Here is a 17,939-nt window from a genome sequence, read left to right as displayed (position 1 = left end):
GTCATTAGCTGCATAAAAATGGAAGAAACTGAACATGACTGTTAATCTCAATCAGACTGGAGCCCCATGCAAGATATCACCTTGTGGGGTCTCAATGATCCTTGGAAAGGTGATGAATCAGCCCAGGACTACATGACAGGACTTGGTCAATGACCTGAAAAGAGCTGGGACCACCGTTTCCAAGGTGACTGTTGGTAATACACTAAGGTGTCATGGTTTGAAATCATGCATGGCACGGAAGGTCCCCCTGCTTAAACTAGCACATGTCAAGCCCTGCCTTAAGTTTGCCAATGACCATTTGGATCATACAGAGGAGTCATGGGAGAAAGTTTTGCGGTCAATTGAGACAAAAATTTAACTTTTTAGTCATAATTCCACTAACGGTGTTTAAAGGAAGACAAATGATGAATACCATCCCGAATGTGAAGCATGGGGGTGGTAGCATCATGCTTTTGGGGGGGGGGTTCTGCACATGGGAGAGGACAACTGCGCTGTATTAAGGAGAGGGTGACCGTGGCCATGTATTGGGAGATTTTGGGGAACAACCTCTTTCCCTCAGTCAGAGGATTGAAGATGGGGCGTGGCTGGGTCATTCAACATGACAATGACCCGAAGCACACAGCCAGGAAAACCAAGGAGTGGCTCCGTAAAAAGCATATCAAGGTTCTATCTCCAGACCTAAACCCAATAGAAAATCTTTGGAGGGAGCTGAAACTCCTTGTTTCTCTGCGACAGCCCAGGAACCTGTCTTATTTAGAGAAGATCTGTGTGGAGGAGTGGGCCAAAATCCCTCCTGCATTGTGTGCAAACCTGGTGAACAACTACAGGAAACGTTTGACCTCTGTAATTGCAAACAAAGGCTACTGTACCAAATATTAACATTGGTTTTCTCATGTGTTCAAATATTTATTTGCAGCTGTATCACACAAATCATTAAAAAATCATACATTGAGATTTCTGGATTTTTCTTTTCAGATTATCTCTCTGACAGTGGACATGCACCTACGATGAACATTTCAGACCCCTCCATGATTTCTAAGTGGGAGAACTTGCAATAAAGCAGGGTGTTCACACAGTGTATAGGCTCAAAGTAGTGTTACAAGTAGTTGTGGCCGCTGACATTTAGCATGCATGTATGTAGCTTGCATCGGCGTATGAGCCAGTCTTGCACATTACCGGAGTTTATTCCAAAGACTTGCACTGAAGTGAATAAGCCAGGGATGCATAGTCTGGACAGTAGCCTCTAATAGCCAGCCTCAAGCACACTTCCAAATGATCATTAGTCATGGTGGAATGGAACTTGGACTAGATGATTTTCATGTGGGAAAATGCTTACTCACATAAGTGGAGCCAAATAATGAAGTAAAAGATGTTGCAGATGTTGGTGTACTTTTCCTCCGTGAGTAAGCTCAAGAATTTTCCATAAGCTCTGGACTTGAGCTCAATGTCTGCTTGTTGTGTCAAAATCTCATCTTCCACTCCAGAAGAGTTCAGGTGAAACAGTTGCAATTTTCGATGCAAGTGTAAAGCTGCACATATGACTTTCTTTGCATCGCCAGGTCTAACGAAAGGTTATTGAAGTTTTCCAAATCACGGCAGCTTTGATGAGAGTTGTTGGATTTTTCATTTGAAAGCATTTGCTGAGCTCATCATAGAGATCAGAGTTTTGTGTTTTCCATGTCGCTCTACAGTAGATTAAAGTTGTTCAACATGTTGGTCAAATCAATTAAAAATGGCAAGTCTCGCAGCCTCTGGTTATCATTTAGTTGGTTATAGTCATCTTTAACTTCATGTGGGGAAAAAAAACATCTCCGGACAGAAGTCTAGAAATCTTTGCAGAAATATGCCTCGACAAAGCCATATGACATCAGTGCACTCAGAGTGATGACTTTCAGCATTAATGAGATGTGAGTGGCACGGGCATCTTTCCAGAGATCTGGCACAAATAGAACAAGGGAGCATTTTTCCGCGTAGCGCTTATTAGTGTATTATGCAGTGGTATTTAAAAAGTCCAGGAAAGCGTCGTCCTCCCTGCACTTGGCAATAAAACCATTCAAGTGGTCAAGCATTGCATGTGCTCCATCCGTGGAAATGGACAACAATTTGTACACTGGAAGCTGAGTTTTTTTCAATAAAGTTTACAAAAGACTGAAATATGTCCTCTCCTCGCGTGTATTCTTTCATGGGCAGGACTGTTAACAGTTCCTCTGTTGCAATCATATCAGTAAGCACGATCCGAATAAAAATGCACAACTGGGCTGTGACACTTTCCGTCTGCAGACTCATCCACAACTGCAGTGAGAAACATTCACAGACAGAAATGTCCTTCCAAAATTGCTTGGTCAAATCCTCACCCATGTTTTTATTCTGTCGTGTATTGGTAGTTATTTATAGCCAGAGAGCTCTGATCAAAGAGAGTATTTGTGATTTGTTTTTAAAGTCTTGGAACAAGGAGTCACCTGCTTTAATGAATGACTCTTACACACAAATAAATTGTTAAAAAAATCATACATTGTGTTTGCTGGATTTTTCTTTTTAGATTATCTCTCTCACAGTGGACATGCACCTACGATGATAATGTCAGACCCCTCCATGATTTCTAAGTGGGAGAACTTGCAATGAAGCAGTGTGTTCAAATACTTGTTTTCTTCACTGCATCTTCATATGTCACCAAGAGACACTGAGCACTGACAAGGGGCTAGATTGCTGTTTGACTTTTGATATATTTCTTTTTGTCATATTGGCTTTCCATGCCTTTTTGTACCTCCCACCATGTGTTCAATACTTTTTCCATCATTTCACATTTTTACACACTACTTTTAATTTCCGTTCTTATTTGTTGTACTTAGTTCGTATATATGGATTACTTGGGTTGTTCCCAACAACTGGTGAAATTTTCTGGTCAATTGCACTGTTGGAAATATATTGAATGAGGAAAAAATGATGACATGTTCAATACTTTTCATAATTATTATTATTATTATTCATTTTCTTTATGTAAAAATTTATGAAATTCCAAAGGATTCACATACTCTTTCCTTCAATGTTCCACCTGCTGTTGTAAAAAAAAAAAAAAAAAAATTCTTGGAATGTTGAATTTGTTTTTGCTAGCTGTGTCACTCTTATGTTTTCCTTTGCTTTTAATATGCAGACTTTATCACTACCTGTAGTAGTGATCGTCCATGGTAGTCAGGACAACAATGCCACAGCAACAGTACTTTGGGACAATGCCTTCGCCGAACCAGTGAGTTGGCAACTGGAGTCTTATTCCAGTTTCATGAATTATTTCACCAAATGGAATTTTTTGCTTAAATTATGCTTCTCTTTGTTGTGTCGTATTAACAAAATATTAATATGCACATCCTGTACATAGTTAACCATTTCCTTCTCTATATAGAGTAGGTAGTTTTGTCTTCACGCAACACTTTCAAGTTGAACCACCACTTCAAAACATTTTTGTAGAGGCATCCAACACATGCTGGTGATCCTGTATAAAAATGGGATTAGTATTTAGGATCACACACGTGCACAACAGGTACGAAAAGTATACAGACCTCCTTAAATTTTTCACTCTATTATATCTGAGCTATTTGCTACAATCATTTCCTCAATTATGTACACACAGTAGCACATATTGACAGAAAAAGACAGAATTGTTGATATTTTTGTAGATTTAAAAAGAAACCTGAGATCACAACCATAAGTATTCAGACCCTTTACCCAGTATTTATTAGGGGGACCTTTTTGACCTAATACAGGATCTCTACACGTTGGCCAGCAACATACTACCAGATATTCATTCCTGTGTCAGGAAGGCTAATCAATTGTAAATGTTTCCAGTAAATTTAAACTTCTATTTTTAATTTAATTTTTTTTGTTTGATCATCCTTGTCTCTTCAGGGTCGGGTTCCATTCATTGTACCAGACAAGGTACTCTGGACCCAGCTGTGTGAGGCCCTTGATATGAAGTACAAGGCTGAGATGCACAGTGGCCGTGGCCTGTCAGAGAATAACCTGGTCTTCCTGGCACAGAAAGCTTTCACAAGTACAAGTAACAACCAAGAGGAATACCGTAACATGACCATATCTTGGGCCCAGTTCAACAGGGTGAGGCCAGCATCTCGCCACTTGCAATAAATCTCTTATTTTTAGTGATATAAGGAAAATCTGTTATCCTGAAGCATAGATTCCATTTGACTACTGTAAATGTCTTTTGAACAGGAGAGCCTACCAGGACGCAACTTCACCTTTTGGCAGTGGTTCGATGGAGTCATGGAACTTATGAAGAAACATCTCAAGCCTCACTGGAATGATGGGTAATGAATACATGTTGTCCTCTTTGTCGCAACAGACAGGCTTTGTTGTCTATGTAAATTAACTATAGTTGTAGAAGCATCAAACGGTTAAGATAAACAACTGCAATCATCAACCGCCCTGTATCAATTTCTGCTCTGATTTTTATCGCAGCTAAAAGTCATAGAGTATTACTGTAAATTACAATTAAGGGTAAAATAAATCACATAGTTTTCTGGGATGCTATCTGCTGAGCACAGCAAAGGTTTTAGTGCATCTCAGGTTAGAATCTGCGATTTAAGGAGACACGAGATTGAAGAAAAAAATACAATTGTTATATCTTCCCACTAACTTTAGAAAGCTGAGTTGTTAGCAATACCTTACAACAGCATAATGCACTAAACTTGTTTAAAAGATCATTTTCAATCATTGCAGGGCAATCTTGGGTTTTGTTAACAAACAGCAGGCACAAGATATGCTTATGTCCAAACCCAACGGGACATTTCTCCTCCGATTCAGTGACTCTGAAATTGGTGGCATAACCATTGCCTGGGTGGCAGAGAATCCCAACAAAGCAGGTATCAATCTAGTGCACATTCTGAAGTTTTTTTTTCATCTTGTTAGACGGATGAACAAATATTTAATGGTTATTTCAAACATGCCAAACTGTGCAGACCCCACTGTCATTTGAGGGATGAAGAAACACTTAAACAAGTATAAATGCCAGATTTCTTCTAGACATTTCCATCCTTCAATCCATTATCTGAGCCGCTTATCCTCACAAGTGTCTCGGGAGTGGTGGGGACGAGGCAGGTTACACCTTGAACTGGTGACAAGCCAATCGTGGGGCGCATAGAAACAAACAGGCATTTGCACTCACAATCACATTTACAGCCAATTTAATGCACAGGGGCTGGCGAAAACCACGCAGGTATGGTGATAAAACTCCACATAGGTGCATCTGGGATTTCAGGCATGAGCATTTCACGAAAATGATCGTTCCGTTACCGTGTCGTTACCCAGCCTGAAAAAACACGGAACCGAAAGTCTGTTTCCCAGATCTCAGGGCTTACTTTTAATAAAATTCGCCCACGTGTGGAATGTAAAACAAGTTCTCAACGAAATACAACAATCTGTATAAAACGAACCTACATGAACCCCTTTATTTTTAATGATTAAAACGCCCAGCTTTGTCAGTGTGGTTTACAAACAGCACCGGTTTCCGCTTCTGCGCTACGCATGCGCAAGGTCGAGTTATTCATATCCGCGTCACTCAAACGCTAGTCAAACATGTCGGTTGCTAAGCATAAAAGTCAAAATGCTCATGCCTGCTAGGGCTTTATTCTGAAGTACACGTAAAAACCGGTTCCCATGAGCATTATCAGTGGGAACCGAAAAATCGTTTCCCACCGTTTCCAAGGACAAAAATCAACGGAACCGAAAGATCGGTTACCATACTTGCCGAAATCCTCATGCCTGGATTTAAACCCCAGTCCTCAGAACTGTAAACCAGATGCTCTCCTGATTTGTTCCGCTCGATATTTCTAATCAATTGAATTAAGACAAGCAAATGTTTTGACCCATCTCTGTAATCGCCACCCAAAGTTGTACACCATGGTGCTGCCTACAGTGTGTAATGTGCAAATGGTACAGAGTTCCTGTTTTTATATACTGTATTTTGATCTAAAATTGTTACACTACATTTTTTAATGAGTATTGTGATAAATGCTGATAATTGTGCTAATTTTGGCACTATAATGGTGATATGAAATGTTCATACTGTTTTATCACTGTTTGCACATGCACATAAGTAATTTCTGGGAATACTGTCTGCAATTTAATGAAATGTACAAGTGGCAAACATGATTGTGTTGTTCCTATCAATGCATAGGTGAAAGGCTGGTATGGAATCTGTTGCCTTATACCTCCAAGGATTTCTCCATTCGCTCCTTAGCTGATCGTATCAGTGATCTGAACCATCTCCTGTTTCTCTATCCTGACCGACCCAAAGATGAGGTCTTCGCCAAGTACTACACGCCACCACTTTGTATGTATCAACGATGAAGCCTGTGTACATCTGCATTAACATTCTTCATATTCGGGATTAATGCAAATTTCTATATAAAAGCACGTCTTCTGAAAGAAATCAAGCATAGACTTGATATAAATTGGAATGTTTGAGATGATTACAAAATAATATTGATCCTTATTAATTTTGTCTATCTTACAGCAAAAGCAGTGGATGGCTACGTAAAACCACAGATCAAACAAGTTGTGCCAGAGTGAGTTATTAATAGAATGCATAATGGAATATGAAATATTGTTGCAAGTATTACCTCCTTTTTGTGATGGATTATAAAGCAGTATGGTGTTGCATCACTACAGTGGATGTTTGAAAAGAAAACGAGGATTTCATTTCAGTAAAAACTCAATATGTTCCAAAATAAATAGTTGTAAAACATGGACTTGGGCTTCAACCAGTGGACATTCCCAAAATGCATTTTCCAGTTCCAGTAATGTATCACAGCTGTGTAGCTTAGTTTCCAACTCACTCCATAACCCACTCAAAGAGTTCTGCATGAAGTCTGTATTTTTCCTTCTACTTGTGTGAGTTCTTCATAGGTGCTCCAGCTTCAAATTCTCCAAAGCATGTATGTCCAGTTACTAGTGATTCTAAAATGCCTGTACATAAATTTAAATGTGAATAATTGTCTCTCTCAGCCCTGTGATTGACGGACATGGCTCAAGCTTCTCACATAAAAGCTGTCAAGACAAGCCCCAAAGTAGCTGCAGTCGAGTCAATCATGAGGTTACAAGCGATAGAGGTGCTGCAGACAGCAGCTACATTGATTTTCAGTTCTACTGCGGTGATTGCCAACTAGGTTACCATGAGATATCATCAGGAGTCCTGTGAAAAATTATCCAATTCTACAAATGTATCTTTTGGAGGCATTTGATGAGCAAAGTGGACTACACCCACCCCCCCCCAGCTACGGCACTGCTTTTGAGTCATTCATCCACCCATCCATTTTCTTAGCTGCTTATCCTCACAAGGGTCACGGGGAGTCCTAGAGCCTATCCCAGCTGTCAACGGGCAGGAGGCGGATTACATGCTGAACTGGTTGCCAGTCAGTTGCAGGGCACATCGAGACAAACAGCTGCACTCACATTCATGCCTTGGGGCAGTTTAGAGTGTCCAATTAATGTTGCATGTTTTTGGGATGTGGGAGGAAACCGGAGTGCCCAGAGAAAACCCTCGCAGGCACAGGCAGAACATGCAAACTGCACACATGCAGGTCCGGGATTGAACCCGGGACCTCAGAACTGTGAGGCCAACACTTTCCAGCTCTTCCACCGTGCTGCCTCTTTTGAGTCATACATTTTAATTTTGGTATAGAGACTAAGAATTCCTGCAATCATCCTGCAGTCAGAAAATTTTGTTTGACAATGTTTGACTTTGTTATTCTCTAAAGACAAAATCTAAGATTTTGTCACCATCCAATTACTTGTAGAATTGAATGTACGGTATTTATCACTAGAAAGTCTGTTGGTATAATTATGACTTAAACCTATAATAAAATGTGGTTCCATATGTCTGATAGATTCACCACCCCAAATCCTGAACCCAGCGGAACAACTCCCACATTCATGGACCAGTCGGCTTCTCCCTCTGTGGTCAACCCCAACACGTTTCCTGTCTACCACGCGATGTAAGCATGTACCCTTATTTTTATTCATTTACACAGTAGATTTGTTGTATTGCAGCCATTGGCTAAAATAATGTTTCCTTATTGTATACTCAGCCCCCATATAGACAGGGAAAAAAATTAATTGTTCAAATTTTTGTAAATGTATTCAAAAAAAAAACAACAACTCTCATGCAGCCATAAGTATTCAGTTGAAGGTGAACCTTCGGCCCAGTTTGAGGTTCTGAGCTCTCTGAAGAAGGTTTTAATTCAGGATACACTTGGACTTGGCCACATTCATCTTTCCTTTGAGTGCAACCAAGCTTCCTGTCCCTAGAGCTGAAAAACACTCCCTCAGCATGATGCTGCCACCATCATGCTTCACTGTTGGGACTGTATTGAAGAGGTGATGAGAAGTGTCTGGTTTTCTCTACACATACTGGTTAAATTAAGGCCAAAAAGTTACATCTTGAGCTCATCAGATCATTGAACATTTCTCGCCATCATCCTTCAGGTGTTATTTACCAAAAACTCCATGTGGCCTTTCATGTGTCTTTCACTGAGGAGAGGCTTCCATCAGGCCACTGTACCATAAAGACCTGACGAGTGTAGGCCCGCAGTGTTGTTCAAATTTCTAGAACTTTTGGCTATCTCTCGACTGCATCACTGGATCTCATGATTTTCGAGTTCTTCTTTCTCTCTCACCCAGGTTCCTCTCCCCTAATTGCTCAGTTTGGCCAGATAGCCACCTTTAGGAAGGTTTCTGGTCTTCCCAAACATCTTCGATATAAGGATTATGATGAACGCTATACTCTTAGGAACATTAAGTGCAGCAGATTTTTTTTTTTTTTTTTTGTAACCTTGGCCTGATCGGTGCCTCTTCCCAATGCTATCTCTGAGCTCTTCAGACAGTCCCTTTGTCTTTATGATTCTCATTTGCTTTGACATGCTCTTTGAGCTGTAAGGTCTTATATAGACAGGTGTCTAATCAAGTCCAATCGGTGTACTATAATCAAAGAAAGACCCCAATGATCAGAAGAAATGAGGACCACCTGAGTTAAATGAGTGTCACAGCAAAGGGTCTGAATACTTACGTCTTCCTGATATTTGTTGTTCTTGTCGATCTATAAAAATGTAAACCATTTTTTTCTCTTAATATTGCGTACTGTGTGTACATAAATGGATAAAATTGAAGTTAAAGGATTTTTAGCAAATGGCCGCAATATAACAGAGTGGAAAAATGTAAGAAGCGCTGAAGAATTTCCCTACTTACTGTACATTATATGTCTTGTTCACGAGTGACTGACAAATGGAACGGGAGATCGACAGGCAGATTGATGCAGTGTTTGCAGTGATGTGGTCTTTGTATCGGTCTATTGTGGTAAAGAGGGAGCTTCATCGAAAGGCAAAGCTCTCAATTTACCAGTCGATCTACGTTCCTACCTCACAAGCTGTGTGTCATGACCGAAAGAACCCGGATACACGTGGCCGAAATTACTTTCTTCCGTAGGGTGTCCGGGCTCTCCCCTAGAGATAGGGTGAGAAGCTTAGTCATCTGGGAGGGGCTGTGTGTCGAGCTGCTACTCCTCCGCATTGAGAGGAGCCTGAAGAGGTGGCTGGAGCATCTGATCCGGATGCCTCCCGGACCCCTCCCTGGTGAGGTGTTCCAGGCACGTTCCACCGGAATGAGACCCCGGGGATTACCCAGGACACACTGGAGAGACTTATGTCTCTCAGCTGGCCTGGAAATGCCTCGTGATCCCTCCGGAAGAGGTGGATGTAGTGGCTGGGGAAAGGGAATTCTTGGTATCCCTGCAAAAGTCACTGCCCCCGTGACCCGACCAAGAAAAGCAGTAGAAGATGGGATGAGATGAGACATTATACAGATGAGGGAGTTAATCCTAGATGCAGGAACTCAAAAAGGTCCAAAAAAAGAAAAACGATATAAAAGATAACTGAAATCGAAAGTGCTAATTGAACTATATTACCAGACAATGTCGCAACGGATACCAGCTAACTAAATATACACAGACTCATGAAGTAGTCACACGTGAACAGGACGTGTGCAAGGAGGGAGCTGATTGGAGAAGACATAAGGACAACAGAGACAAGACACAGGTGAAACTAATATCCAGACACCTGGAAACACAGACAGAACCAAGAAAATAAAGACCAAATTAAAATAAGACACCTGGCAGTTTGCATCTGCTTGCGGAAGTAGAGCCCAGATTGGGGAAAACAAACAGGTGGCCCTTGGAATTTGTTACATTTCTGCATAAATTGGTCACCAAATATCGTCTGACCTAAATCACAAGAATGTTTAAACTACAAGCCCAATTCCAATGAAGTTCGGTTGTTGTGTAAATAAAAACAGAATACAATGATTCGCAACTCATATTCAACCTACAGTATATTTAATTGAACACACAACAAAGACAAGATATCTAATTTTCAAACTGATAAACTTTGTTTTTGGCAAATTATCATTCATTTGGAATTCTATGGCTGCCACATGTTCCAAAAAAAAGCTGGGACAGGGTAATGTTTACCACTGTGATACATCACCTTTGCTTTTTAAACAGTCATTAAACATTTTGGGAACTGAGGACACTCATTTTTGAATCTTTGTAGATGGAACTCTTTCCCATTTTTGCTCATTGTACAGCATCAGCTGTTCAACAGCTCGGGGTCTCCGTTGTTGTATTTTACACTTCATAATGATCCACACATTTTCAATGGGAGACAGGTCTGGAATTCAGGCCAGTCACTCTTTTACGACGAAGCCACACGTAACACGTGCATAATGTGGTTTTTGTATTGTCTTGCTGAAATAAGCAAGGGGGTCCATGAAAAAGATTGCTTCGATTCGAGCATATCAGAATCTGCTTTAATGGCCAAGAATGTAAACAATACACAAGGAATTTGTCTCCGGTAGTTGGAGTCACATACATGTTGAGTACAACAGCAGATAATTAATTTAAATTTTTTTCCCATTTTTTTAACCCACAGTCTTCTATCATTTAGAGCAGTTACAGGAAAAGGTGTCAAGACTTCAAGGACTGTATGCCGTTTAAAGTGACTACTCGTGCAAAAGTCTGGAACCATGTCGTTTGTGCAAACATTTCAGATACTCCTCAGTCAATTGTGTCAACAACAGATGTGCAGATGGTGCAGAAAAGTCAGACTACCACAGTGAGTGTGTGAATCTATATGTAATAGTAATTGGCACAGCAGAATGTGACAATCAACTTGAGATAGAAAATTGGAAGCATGTTGCAAGAATCTAATTTCAAGAGGGAAGAAACTGTTGGAATGTCTGCTAGTTTTGGTTTGCATAGAGTGAAGAAAATAAGTATTTGAACACCCTGCTATATTGCAGGTACTCCCACTTAGAAATCATGGAGGGGTCTGAAATGTTCATCGTAGGTGCATGTCCACTGTGAGAGAAACAGAAAAATCCAGAAATCACAATGTATGATTTTTTAATGATTTATTTGTGTGATAAAGCTGCAAATAAGTATTTGAACACTTGAGAAAACCAATGTTCATTTTTGGTACAGTAGCCTTTGTTTGAAATTACAGAGGTCAAATGTTTCCTGTAGTTGTTCACCAGGTTTGCACACACTGCAGGAAGGATTTTGTCCCACTCCTCCACACAGAGCTTCTCTAGATCAGACAGGTTTCTGGGCTGTCGCTGAGAAACAAGGAGTTTCAGCTCCCTCCAAAGATTTTATATTGGGTTTAGGTCTGGAGATTGGCTAGGCCACGCCAGAACCTTGATATGCTTCTTACGAAGCAACTCCTTGGTTTTCCTGGCTGTGTGCTTCGGGTCATTGTCATGTTGAAAGACCCAGCCACGACCCATCTTCAATGCTCTGACCGAGGTTGTTCCTCAAAATCTCAGAATACATGGCCGCGGTCATCCTTTCCTTAATACAACACAGTCGTCCTGTCTTGTGCAGAAAAACACCCCCAAAGCATCATGCTGCCACCCCCATACTTCACAGTAAGGATGGTGTTCTTGGGATGGAACTCATCATTCGTCTTCCTCCAAAAACGGTTAGTGGAATTATGACCAAAAAGTTCAATTTTGGTCTCACCTGACCACAAAACCTTCTCCCATGACTCCTCTGTATCATCCAAATGGTCATTGGTAAACTTAAGACAGGCCTTGACATGTGCTGGTTTAAGCAGAGGAACCTTCCGTGCCATGCATGATTTCAAACTATTACGTCTTAGTGTGTTACCAACAGTCACCTTGGAAACGGTGGTCCCAGCTCTTTTCAGGTCATTGACCAAGTCCTGTCGTGTAGTCCTGGGCTGCTTCATCAGCTTTCTAAGGATCATTGAGACCCCACGAGGTGATATCTTGCATGGGGCTCCACTCCGATTGAGATTGGGTGTCATGTTTAGCTTCTTCTATTTTCCAAATGATTGCTCCAAGAGTGGACCTTTTTTCACCAAGCTGCTTGGCAATTTCTCCGTAGTGTTTTCCAGCCGTGTGGAGTTGTACAATTTTGTCTCTGGTGTCTTTGGACAGCTCTTTGATCTTGGCCATGTTACAAGTTTGAGTCTTACTGATTGTATGGGGTGGACAGGTGTCTTTATGCAGCTAACGACCTCACACAGGTGCATCTGATTGGAGGTGGACTTTTAGAGGCAGACTAACAGGTCTTTGAGGGTCAGAATTCTAGTTGACAGACAGGTGTTCAAATACTTATTTGCAGCTGTATCACACATCATTAAAAAATCATACATTGGGATTTCTGGATTTATTTATTTATTTAGATTATTTCTCTCACAGTGGTCATGCACCTAAAATGAAAATTTCAGACCCCTCCATAATTTCTAAGTGCAAACTTGCAAGATAGCAGGGTGTTCAAATACTTATTTTCTTCACTGTATTTGGTAGCGCATATCTGAGGGAAAAGATGGAAAAGCTGGTGGCCAGAATGTGAAGCGTCTGAGAGGATCCTGCCTGCTCTTGATGAGGGACATCTGTGGTGAAGGATGCCTCGTGAAATCCAAAATCAACTCTACAGTCTTTAGTGTTTAACTCAAGGTGAAACCAAATTTTGGAGGCCATATAGGTTTTACATGGATTGTCATTACATCTACTAAAGTCAAAGCACATGCACAGGTTTCCCCAGGTGTCATTAAATTACTTCAGTTTGGTTGGATTGTCTCAATTGGGTTCAATATGGGAAAGACTGCAGATTGAACATCTGAACAGAAGACATCATTGATACCCTTCATAGCTAAAGAGACTCGCTGTTTAGAGAGTGCTGTGTCCAAGCATATCAATAGAAAGTCTCGTGGATAGACAAAATGAGGCAGGAGAAGATCCACCAGTAAAAGAGATGACTGGTTCTGGATGGGCTGTCTGGTTCCTCAGGTCAAGCCACTTTTGAGCCTGAGTCAACGTAGGAACCGTCTCAACTGGGCCAAGGAGAAGAAAGACTGGAGTGTTGGCCAGTGGTCCTGGGTCCTCTTTTCCGATTAAAGAAATGTGTACGTTTTATTTAGGAATCTAGGTCCAAAGGTTTGGCGGAAGACAGTGGAAGACCAGAACTCGAGTTACTTGAGCTCCTTTGTGAAATATCCTCAGTGAAGTCATGATTTGCAGTGCAATGTCCAGTTCAGGTGTTGGTAAACTCTGCTTTACTTTTTCATTTCCAGTAATGGTTGTATTTGTGTAAACATGTTTATTCATGTGATTTAGGTGAAGGCCAGCCCACATATGACCAATTTATGAATACATTTAAGAAACTTCAAAGGGTTAATGTATTTTATACTCCCACTAGAGCAGTGTGAAAGTCCTGACCAAACTCGCCCCTGAGACAACATCCATCTTCCAAGCTGCTTTTCCTCAAAAGGGTCACAGGAGTGTTGGACCCTATCCCAGCTAACTTTGGGCAAAAGGTGGACTACACCCTGAACTGGTTGCCAGTCAATTGCAAAGTACACATTATGAGAAATAGATCAGTACAAATATACTATCCCCACTTGAGTGGACAGGTATTTTGTATACAACAATAAAGAGTCCATTTCCCATGTCACCTCGCTTAAAATGTTGCCACTACGTGTCATGTCACATACCCTTGCAAGTAATGCAAGATGAATGCGATAACTTAAAACATGCTTCTGTATTACATATAATAAATTCTTTTTTAGAATTGTTTGTGGCTTTTGCTGCTGTCTTCTCAGGGGGGACACCATGTTAGATGCAGAGGGGGACTTTGACTTGGAGGACACCATGGACGTCGCTCGACATGTGGAAGAGCTACTCCGTCGGCCTTTGGTCAGCCAGTGGAGCAGCCAGCAGTCCTGAATGGGCCACATCATTTCCGCTGCCTCACTCCGTTAAGATCACAGAAGCATCTTCATGTACTGGACTTGTGGAAGATAACAGTCAGGTATTTAACAGCCACCCACTTGCCTCTGTATGTTTGGCAGGAGAGAAAATCTGACGATGTGTCGGCGCTATTCAAGAGCGCCCACGGGTCAGTCTTCTCCCACTCAACAGGTTTCTTCCAGCTGGAGAATACCATAGGTGCCTTTAAACGGGCTTTTTCTACACAGCTGAAACATTGGGCAGGTTATGATGTCAGCATCCCATTCACGTGTCTAACAGGACTTTATGTCGAGGACAGTTTAAAGCGTGTGGCTAACAGTTTGACTTAAAGGATTCAACTTCTGTCAGTATTTTTGATCAAAATCTAGAAAGTACACACTGATGTAAACATACTGTATGTAACTGAAGAGATGCCAAGGAAGCAAGATGTCGTCCATCCTTAATTTACACACTTGTTCGTATCCTCATTCGGGTCACATCTCGGCCGACTTTTGGCGAGAGGTGTGGTACAGCTTGGAGTGTTTGTCAACCAATTGCAGGACACAAATATTCATACCTAAAGACTATTTAGTTTTTAATCAAAGAAGCATATTTTTGGAATGTTGGAAGAAACCAGATTTGTCAGCGAAAACTGACACAAGCATGGGAGAAAACAAGCAAATTCCACAAAGAAATGCAGGAGTCCAGATTTAAATTGTAAGGCAGAGGTGCTCACCACTCAGGAAAGGGAATTACCAGTTTTTATTTTAAAATATGACTCATTCTCACAGAGTAGTACAGAATTATAAGTGACAATACAATTCTGTATTTAGAGAAATGTAATCTCATTCAAAGTGTATTGGGAATATTTCAATTTGTTGTAATGAGATCGAGTCACTATTGAACAAGTACTTTTTTAACTATATGTATATAATGCATTTACATCCAAAGTACATTTTACATAAAATTGCATCAAGACTGATAAAGCTATAACTTGAGACCAACTCATATAACGAATATATTCAGTACATACTGTCTCCTCCAAAAGTATTGGACCAGCTAAGTCAAGAGGGTTTCAGGTCAAAAGATGGATATGAGACAAAAGTTCACAGTTCCATCTTTTACATCTCGATGTGTTGAACAACTCAGGACAGAGCACCTTTTCTTTGAAGTCACTCACTTTTGAAGTGAGCAAAAGTATTGACATTAAATTGTAGTGAATAACTGGCAAAAATCAGGCTTGGCCATCATTTGAATTTGACCGATTCCAATCATGTTTCCGGTTCCAAATGATTCTCGATTGAATTACTTTAGAGGACTTGGTCAAAAAAGTTTGCATGGTTTCGATAAAAGGTGTCCAAATTGTAACCACATCCCTGAGAAGACTACAGCATGAACTAAAATGAACATTTGACTCAGGGTTCTTTAAAACCATGAGCAATATCAAAATTATAAACTAAAAGTCAATCTGTGTGGGACAATCCCAAGTGACTTGATATGTATTATTGTTTCAACTAAAAATTAAATTTACCACTGTTCAAATAGTTATTTGTGTTATTATTATGTCAAATGGTTTATGTCCAAGTCTTTTATTTTGAAGGTTGCACACCGGAACTCAGCATTTCAGCTTGAAAAATAAGCACACAACACCAGTAAAAACTAAATGAGATAAGAGAGCGTAATGAATGGCACCAAACGCTCTGCAAAATGTTGATGAGACACGTAAGTGTTTGTCATACTTTGTTGTTGGGAATTTTGTCCCAATTCATTGTGATGTAAAATTGCGAGTTTGACCTTTGAGGTTGGAGCTCAATGTTAAGATTGTAATGCAAATGTTTATACTTTCTTCTGAGTATGGTCATTTATATTCTGTTTTTCTGTCTGTCATTAACTCTTGTATTGGTATGAAGACTGAAATAAATGGTAAAGAAAAAAAACATCAGTCCAAAGTGCGACCCACCGTTTAACTTGTTAGCTGCGTCAGTGTTGCCATAGAGGTATTTTTTTTCTTTCACACTCACCAAGTTGACCTCACTGAAGTTCCATGTAGTGTCGGCTGAGGCTCGGACCGGAATAATCTGAAACCATGCGTTGCACTGAGGTGACGAGGTCATTTATTTAAACATCGGTAACACTTTCGTCTGCCGCTGCCATTGGGCACAAGCACGTCTTTGTGCATGTTCTTCTTTGTTGGTATTCGCCGCTTCTTTGGTTTGCTACAGTACTTTCTTCTTCAGGGTGGGCAGACTGTCGGCATATAAAATGGGAACCGAAATTTTGTAATTTGAACAATTCACAGAGAACCAGAACGTTAGTTCAGATCCAATTGATTCTCGATGGCCAACCCTAGCCATGACCCTTACTTGCAATAACTGCATCAAGCCTGCGACACACTCGTATCACCAGACTACTGGATTCTTCATTTGAAATGCTTTTCCGGCCATTACTCCCTTCAGTCTCCTCTTCAGGAGGTAAAGTGCATGCTCTATTGAGTTTAGATCTGGTGTTTGTCTACTTTTTACCCCGAATGAAGTCCCTTGTTGTGTTAGCAGTGTTTTGGGTCATTTTCTTCTTGCACGGTTAAGCGTCTCCTAATTTGTTTGGATTCATGTTTCTGTAATTTGCCTGAGGCAATGGTTTTGACTTCAGATTTCATTCAGCTGCTGATATGAGTTCAATCAATAAAGACAAGTGAGCCTGTTCTAGAATCCGTGACATTACCTCCACCATATGCTTCACAAATGAGCTTGTGTGTTTTGGATGATAAGTAATCATTTCATGAATTGGCTAGAGCAAATCAGAAAGTTAAAAAGTGTTTTAGTGAGGTCCGTGGCTTCCATTTGTTTAAATTTGATATTGTATATGATAGTGTATTCCAAAATATGATTCCCCTAGGAAGGTAAAAATGGCACTAGATAACAAGGTTAAGTACCATGCTCCATGTCTTTTCGGCATCACGTGGCCTTAGCATTTAGCTGATCACCAGATTTTTAAACTCTGAATTTAATGTAGAAATATAAACTATATTCTATCCAACAGTAAAAGACACTCAAGATCAATGAAACCATCCATCTATCCATTCCCCTTGACACTCTGGGTCACAATTGTCCTGGAGCCTATCCCAGCTGACTGGGCGAGAGGCAGGCTACACCCTGAATTAGTTGCCAGCCAATCCCACTCACGTTCACATCTACAGGCAATTTAATGTCTCCAATAGGCCTACCATTCATGTCTTTTGAATGTGGGAGGAAAGCGGAGCAGCCGGAGAAAACCCACACAGGCACGGGGAGAACATGCAAACTCCACATGGGAGGCCGGATTTGAACTCGTGGCCTCAGAACTTTGAGGCAGATGTGCTAACGAGCTTCCATGTGCAATATATATTTTTTTTCAAGTAATTTATGTACAAAACAGACTCGGTTGAGTAATTTCATGTCAGCAGTCCAGAACATGAAGAAACCACATTCACATTTTCAATTTGTACTTGACGAGTACAGTCACATTTGAAAAATGTACGGGTGTGGTCAGTCATACTCGCAGATAAAGTTGAGGGTGTGATTGGGGATGGAATCTCAAGACCTTAAAATAACTTACTGGATTAATATACTATAACTGTGAGTTAAAAC

The 17,939-nt window shown here is 40.7% G+C and overlaps 1 protein-coding gene across 2 annotated transcripts in view; it reads left to right on the top strand.

Moving 5' to 3' along the window:
• Positions 1–15,282, top strand: part of LOC133495970 (signal transducer and activator of transcription 5B-like) — a 29,591-nt gene extending 14,309 nt beyond the window's left edge. Inside the window, exons 12-20 of one of the 2 annotated variants that reach the window (XM_061811068.1) lie at positions 3,152–3,244; positions 3,901–4,107; positions 4,222–4,316; positions 4,729–4,871; positions 6,185–6,340; positions 6,524–6,575; positions 7,896–8,003; positions 9,490–9,635; positions 14,187–15,282. In XM_061811068.1, the coding sequence (XP_061667052.1) occupies positions 3,152–3,244; positions 3,901–4,107; positions 4,222–4,316; positions 4,729–4,871; positions 6,185–6,340; positions 6,524–6,575; positions 7,896–8,003; positions 9,490–9,635; positions 14,187–14,203 (1,017 nt within the window). In that variant the 3' untranslated portion in view covers positions 14,204–15,282. The remainder of the gene's footprint in view (positions 1–3,151; positions 3,245–3,900; positions 4,108–4,221; positions 4,317–4,728; positions 4,872–6,184; positions 6,341–6,523; positions 6,576–7,895; positions 8,004–9,489; positions 9,636–14,186) is intronic. The other variant, XM_061811069.1, reaches the window with a different exon arrangement.
• Positions 15,283–17,939: the final 2,657 nt, after the last annotated feature.

This window comes from Syngnathoides biaculeatus, chromosome 22 (genome assembly GCF_019802595.1).
Source record: "Syngnathoides biaculeatus isolate LvHL_M chromosome 22, ASM1980259v1, whole genome shotgun sequence".
Taxonomy (NCBI): domain Eukaryota; kingdom Metazoa; phylum Chordata; class Actinopteri; order Syngnathiformes; family Syngnathidae; genus Syngnathoides; species Syngnathoides biaculeatus.
The sequence above is the reverse complement of the archived record's forward strand: the minus strand, read 5'-3'. Positions and strand labels throughout refer to the sequence as shown.